The sequence below is a fragment of the Raphanus sativus genome, unplaced genomic scaffold, assembly GCF_000801105.2.
Source record: "Raphanus sativus cultivar WK10039 unplaced genomic scaffold, ASM80110v3 Scaffold4501, whole genome shotgun sequence".
Taxonomy (NCBI): domain Eukaryota; kingdom Viridiplantae; phylum Streptophyta; class Magnoliopsida; order Brassicales; family Brassicaceae; genus Raphanus; species Raphanus sativus.
Genome location: NW_026619803.1, coordinates 1 through 6,876, shown reverse-complemented (window position 1 = coordinate 6,876; position 6,876 = coordinate 1). Strand labels below are relative to the sequence as shown.

The window sequence follows — 6,876 nt, the reverse complement described above, 5'->3', positions numbered from 1 at the left end:
TGATTTCGGATCCCCCTTCCTCTGCTCCTAGCTTTGCTTATATACTCCCATATGACGGTCTATTCTGACGGGCTGAGTCTGCCGGCGAGCTGGGCTTTTTTTTTCATTTTCGTCGCATTCGTGTTATCGGGAAAGTTGACATTTATCCTTTCGGAATTTGACATTTATCTTCGGAAGTTTAAACATTTATCTTGTTTGTGAAGATAGTTGTAAACCGTTGTTGGGGATGGATTGTCACCATCCACAAGGCCCAGCGACAGGAGGCCCATTACTATCATTCAAAGGGTAGTCGGCTCAAAGCCGGCTCCAAATGAGTCGCGACTCGGATCGCCACCTCTTTGAACAGAAGACGAGCAGCCGAAGAAGCGGTCAAGCGGCTCGGGCCGAACAGATTGTCCCGATTGGGCCTGCAAGACCAAAGGCCCATCCAAAAGAGGAGAATTAGGTCAACACTGACCGACCTAAGAGGCTATATAAGGAGTTGAGGACAGGAAGGAAGGTATGACCACTTAGACACACAGACTTGCGGCTAGATTAGGGTTTCCATTACTCCTTTGTATCTCGCCGCTTTCTCTTGTACTTCCGGCTAGGAGCTTACCGAGCATCGACTAGCCGGCTTTCTTACTCTTGTACCCTCGTTATTCCTACTCTAATAAAACGTCTCTGTTCATCCCACTCTTGAGTTCTTTTACTTTCCGTTGACCAACTCACCTCAAACAATTGGCGCCCACCGTGGGGCCGATCAGAGTAACGTTTCCTAGACCGATATGACGATTGGTGACTCGAACCCCGGCACTTCCGGCGAAGCGTCCGAGCTTACGCCTCCGCCTCCTCCTCCTTTTCTCTCGTCGGACTTCATGAGCTCCGTGATGGCTCGTCTCGCGCATCAAGAAGAAGTCCAGAAAACGACGAACGAGCAGCTCGCTGCCCTTGTAAGCTGCCCTCACCGCTCCTGCTGGACCTACAAACCGTTCCCCAGCCCGTCTGCCGGCATCTCTTCCCTCCAACGCCGGCGGAAGACCGCGCCGTCGACGAATCTGACCCAAACGGGCCCCCTGCCGTCTACCCTACTCCGACGACAGCAGACCCGACGACGATTCGCGAGATCGCCGAGCTCAAACTCAGCCTTCAACAAATGAGCTCGCAGATCCACCAAGCGACGAGCGCAGCCCCTCAGATCGACAGCGTCATCGCCTCCACTTCGCGCTCGCCCTTCGCTAGCGAGCTAACCAGGGTCCAGCTCCGCAAAATAGAAAAGCTCCGCCCCCCGAGTACAAGCCCGGTGGCGACCCTGTCGAGCATCTAACAGCCTTCAACATAGCCATGGCCAGAGCTCGCCTTTCCGACGAAGAGAAGGACGCAGGATACTGTCAGCTCTTCGTCGAAACACTCAAAGAACAAGCGCTAACCTGGTTCTCGCAGCTCAGCGAGAACTCGATTCGCAGTTTCCAAGACATCTCAGCTGTATTCCTCAAGACTTACATCATGTTTACCAAGCGAGCAGCGACCGCTTCCAGCCTGTGGAACATGGCACAAACAAAGGACCAAAGCCTCAAGGACTACATTGGAAAAGTTCAAGGCAATCGTTTCGCGAGTCGATGTCCCTGATCACATCGCTATCGACGCCTTGATGAACACTCTCCTCGTCAACTCAAAGTTTCGTAAGGACTTATATTCCAATCCTACGACCTCGCTCCCTGACGCCATCGCCCGATCTCACAACTTCATCCGAATGGAAGAAGATACCAAGGCGATAATCCGAAAGCAGAATGCCGCCAAGCCTGCTGCAGCCAAGAGTGCGGGTGCTCGGACCGAGCCACGCCAGCACACACCAGGTGATAATGGCAGCAAAAAAGGGGGTCTCCTCTACGTCGTGGACGAGAACAACCATGGTCATGCACGATAAAAAATGGAATGTCTATCAGCGAGAGACCGACTCTCCCGATGCGTCTCCCAGTACTCCGAGTGCTGGTACCGTGGCTAAAGTCGATTCGGCGACGGGACCGACCAGAACGCCCATCGATCTTACGAAGCATTGCAAGTATCACGATGTCAAGGGACACGACACGACCGAGTGCAAATCTCTCTACGCCCAATTCCTCTCCTCGATTGAAAGCGGAGATTACAAGATCCAGCCGCCAAAACCCAAACCAAAAGGGGAAAACAGCTGGAGCAGGAACAAAGACAAGAAGGCTCAGCGAAAATCGCAGGGCAAAACCCGTAAAAACGATAAACAGTCAAAAGACGCAGAGAAAGCTGCCCGAGAAACCGACGATGACGATGACTCGGCAGATGACGATCAGCCGGCCAATCGCCAGCGCATCAAAGTCATCCGCGTCCAACCTCAAGGAGAGAACGAACCAGGATCCTCGTCCGACGAGGACGACGACATGCAAACCCTAGACAGCACCACGGACCTTCGTTCCCTCCTCAAGCGAAAGCTTCGACCCACTACCGAGGAAACGCCAGTCTCCACCGATCTCCGCCGACTGATCGACTCCAACCGAGCCGCGAAAGTTTCAACGCAAGGATCCTCTCACCAGCAAGAAGCCGAAAAGCCGAACTGCGATTTGCGAGACAAACTCAACGCGAAGATCGACGATTTGCGGACAACCCTCAACCGCAAGAAAAGAGATACTGCCGAAGCGAGTAACGACCTTCGTGATATGCTCCGAGCAAGGCGCGCACAAACTCGTCCCCGGATAAACGTCATCATGGGTGGGTCACCCCCTTGCGGCGATTCGGTCAGAGCAGTCAAAGACCATCGAAGGCAAGCCACCACTTCCCAACGATGGCCCCAGAAGCAAGTAGACGATCAGCCGATTACTTTTTCGTCTGACGATACACTCGGCGTGCACCTCCCTCATAACGATCCTTTGCTCGTCGTGCTCGGCATCGACAAGTACGACGTCACAAAAGTGCTTATCGATACCGGGAGCTCGGTCGATATCATCTTCCGCGAAACCCTCGTGAAAATGGGAATCGATCTCAATGACGTCAAGCCTTCTACTCGTACCTTGACAGGATTCAATGGGTCGTCAGAGGTAATCGCAGGCACGATCCGCCTCTCGGTTCATGCATGCGGAGTCACGCGAACGGTCAAATTTTCTGTGGTCGGCTCCAAAGCCCCTTACCACGTTATACTTGGCACCCCATGGTTACACTCAATGCGAGCAATCGCATCAACGTACCATCAGTGTATCAAGTTCCCAGGATCAGACGGATCGATCAAGACTCTGAAAGGCGATCAGCAGGCTGCGCGAGATCTCCTAATCGCCACGGTTAAAATTCAGCGCTCCCAGTCACTCGTCAACTCCGTCTCTCCTCCCGCGAGCAAAGTTTGTCCACAAAAGGAAGAAGTTCTGGAAGTAACAGTTGACGACTCGGACCCGAGCAAATCTGTCCGAGTAGGCGCGTTTCTACCCGACGAGATGCAACAGAAGATCCTCGAGTTCCTTAAGCAAAACCTGTCCTCATTCGCCTGGACAATGTCCGATATGAAAGGAATCGACCCAGCTATCACAACTCACGAACTCAATGTCGATCCCAACTTCAAGCCCATCCGACATAAGAGAAGAAAGTTGGGACCAGAGCAATCTAAAGCAGTCGCAGAAGAAGTCGAGCGTCTACTCGGCGCCGGCTCGATCACCGAAGTTCGTTACCCGGAATGGCTAGCCAACCCGGTAGTCGTTAAAAAGAAAAACGGTAAATGGCGCGTCTGCGTCGATTTTACCGACCTCAACAAAGCATGTCCTAAGGACAGCTACCCGTTGCCTAGCATCGATCGCCTAGTCGAATCGACGGCCGGTAACGAGATGTTGACGTTTATGGATACCTTCTCGGGCTACAACCAGATCCTAATGCACCCGGACGACCGGGAGAAAACTGCTTTCATCACTGATCGGGGAACCTACTGTTATAAGGTGATGCCATTCGGATTGAAAAACGCTGGAGCAAACTACCAACGGCTTGTCAACCGGATGTTCGCCGACCAGCTTGGGAAGACAATGGAAGTCTATATCGACGACATGCTCGTCAAATCGCTCCGAGCCGACGACCACTTAGCGCACTTAAAGGAATGCTTCGCCATCCTAAACAAGTACGGGATGAAGTTGAATCCCGCAAAGTGCACATTTGGCGTCTCCTCGGGTGAATTCCTTGGTTACATTGTCACGCAACGAGGAATAGAAGCTAACCCGAAACAGATCTCAGCAGTCCTAAATCTCCACAGTCCGAGAAACTGCCGTGAGGTGCAGAGACTAACAGGACGCATCGCCGCGCTTAATCGCTTTATCTCCCGATCTACCGACAAATGTCTCCCCTTCTATGATCTCCTCCGAGGGAACAAGAAGTTCATCTGGGACGACAAATGCGAGGACGCATTCGTTCAACTCAAGCAGTACTTGACGACTCCTCCCGTCCTGGCCAAACCGGACGTAGGAGACGTCCTCTCTCTCTATATCGCTGTCTCCTCAGCGGCTGTCAGTAGCGTCCTAATCAAAGAGGACCGTGGCGAGCAACGTCCGATTTTTTACACGAGCAGACGAATGACCGGTCCGGAGACCAGATACCCAACCCTCGAGAAACTGGCTCTGGCCGTCGTTGATTCGGCGAGGAAATTACGACCCTACTTCCAATCACACTCCATCGAGGTGTTGACCGATCAACCGCTCCGCACCGTCCTGCAAAATCCCAACAGAGCGGGTCGGTTAACTAAGTGGGCGATCGAACTAAGCGAGCTTGATATTACATACAAATGCCGAACAGCCGCCAAATCTCAAGTCCTCGCCGACTTCCTGGTCGAACTCACACCGGATCTTGCACAAGATCTCGACATTCCAAGCCCGAACTGGATTCTTCATGTCGACGGATCATCAACGAGCAAAGGATCCGGTGCGGGAGTCCAGCTTCAGTCGCCAACAGGAGAACTCATTCGCCAGTCTTTCAGTTTCGGCTTCCCGGCCTCTAACAACGAATCAGAGTACGAGTCGTTGATCGCCGGCCTCCGTCTCGCCCGAGCCGTCAAAGCCAAACGCTTAAGTGCTTACTGCGACTCGCAGCTCGTCGCTAGCCAGTTCAGCGGCGACAACGATGCTCGCAACGACAGAATGGACGCGTATCTCCGGGTGGTTCAAGAGCTTGCTAGGGAATTCGAGTTCTTCGAACTCACCAAGGTTCCCCGCGGAGAGAACTTGCGCCGATGCCTTAGCCGCACTCGGGAGCAAACTCCACGACCAGGTCAAAAGGACGATACCCATACATCGGATTGATCGACCGAGCATCGATCCTCCTTCTGACGAAAGCCTTCCCATCGCTCCAATCTTCGCAACAACTCGACGATCCACCACCGATCAAGCTGACACTGAGATGCCCGATCATGACGACACCCCACTCGATTGGCGAGCCAAGTTCCTGGATTATCTCATCCGTGAAGAACTGCCGAAAGATAAGTGGGCAGCGAGACGCCTGAAGAGACGCAGCGCCCACTACGTCATAATGAACGACGAACTTCACCGAGTAACCGCGAACAAGGTCCTCTTAAAGTGTATCCAGGGCGATGAAGTGCGACGAGTAATGGCTGAAACTCACGACGGAGCAGGAGGAAACCACTCGGGAGGCCGAGCTCTTGCCCTTAAGGTTCAAAGCTTGGGATTCTTTTGGCCATCTATGAACATCGACTGCGAAGCATATGCCCGCCGATGCGACAAATGCCAGCGTCACGCTCCGAGCATCCACAGTCCCACCGAGCTGTTGCGGACATCTGCAGCCCCTTATCCGTTCATGCGGTGGGGGATGGACATCATCGGGCCAATGCCGAATTCACGCCAACGTCGTTTCATCTTGGTCCTCACCGATTACTTCACCAAGTGGATTGAAGCTGAAGCATTTTCTCAGGTAACGGACAAGGAAGTCCGCACCTTCGTCTGGAAGAACATCATCTGCCGCCATGGTTTACCATACGAGATCATAACGGACAATGGCTCTCAGTTCATGTCCCGAAACTTCAAAGAGTTCTGCAACAAGTGGAATATCCGCCTAAGCCCTTCGACTCCTCGCTACCCGCAAGGAAACGGGCAGGCGGAATCCTCCAACAAGATTATTATCGATGGGATCAAAAAGCGACTCGACCTCAATAAAGGCCATTGGGCCGACGAACTGGACGGCGTCCTCTGGTCGCACCGAATGACTCCTCGTGGTGCGACCAAATCCACCCCTTTCTCTCTTGCTTACGGGATGGAAGCAATGGCCCCCGCCGAAGTCAATGTGACGAGTCTTCGGCGCGCCAAGATGCCGCAGTTCGTCGAACTTAATCAAGATATGCTCCTCGATGCCCTTGACGAACTCGAGGAGAAACGTGATCAGGCGCTTCTTCGGATCCAAAATTACCAGAACCAGATCGAGAGCTACTATAATAAGAAGGTAAAGGCGCGCCCTCTCGAGCTCGGCGACCTCGTGCTCCGCAAAGTTTTCGACAACACAAAGGAGCTCAATGCTGGAAAATTAGGGACCAATTGGGAGGGACCTTACAAGATCACTCGAGTCGTCAGACCCGGCGTCTACCGACTCGAGACTTCCCGCAGAGAGGCAGTCCCACAAGCCTGGAACTCGATGCACCTTCGCCTCTTCTACCAATAGAAACGCCTCATCCCTTTTCCCCGAGCGAATGACCAACAGGTCACTGTTCGCTCAAAAAAAAAAAAAAAAAAAAAAAAAAAAAACCGAGTAGATGCACCTAACAGTCACTTCTACTCGTCCGAGTGAATGCGCTACTATAAGCCACTTTCACTCGGTTCAACGAACTACGAAATGCTTGATCCTCATCTGAGGTACGTAGGCATTCCCTTCACGGGGTCCAGCCCCAACCAAAACAAAATC

General features: G+C 52.9%; 1 protein-coding gene across 1 annotated transcript; it reads left to right on the top strand.

Annotated features, from left to right (window-relative positions):
* The first annotated feature begins 1,841 nt into the window (after positions 1 to 1,841).
* Positions 1,842 to 5,270, top strand: LOC130507431 (uncharacterized). Its single transcript, XM_057002148.1, has 3 exons — positions 1,842 to 2,074; positions 2,177 to 3,705; positions 3,748 to 5,270. Exons 1-3 carry the CDS (start codon positions 1,842 to 1,844, stop codon positions 5,268 to 5,270), a joined length of 3,285 nt encoding a protein of 1,094 aa, XP_056858128.1.
* The last annotated feature ends 1,606 nt before the right edge of the window (positions 5,271 to 6,876 follow it).

What these genes read in the sequence shown, in the direction of transcription:
- LOC130507431 (XM_057002148.1), top strand. Translation starts at nt 1,842, where the DNA reads ATGGCAGCAAAAAAGGGGGTCTCCTCTACGTCGTGGACGAGAACAACC. An exon ending in AAGGGACACGACACGACCGA is followed by an intron (nt 2,075 to 2,176) that starts GTGCAAATCTCT and finishes CAGCTGGAGCAG; the next exon opens with GAACAAAGACAAGAAGGCTC. An exon ending in AGTCGTTAAAAAGAAAAACG is followed by an intron (nt 3,706 to 3,747) that starts GTAAATGGCGCG and finishes ACCTCAACAAAG; the next exon opens with CATGTCCTAAGGACAGCTAC.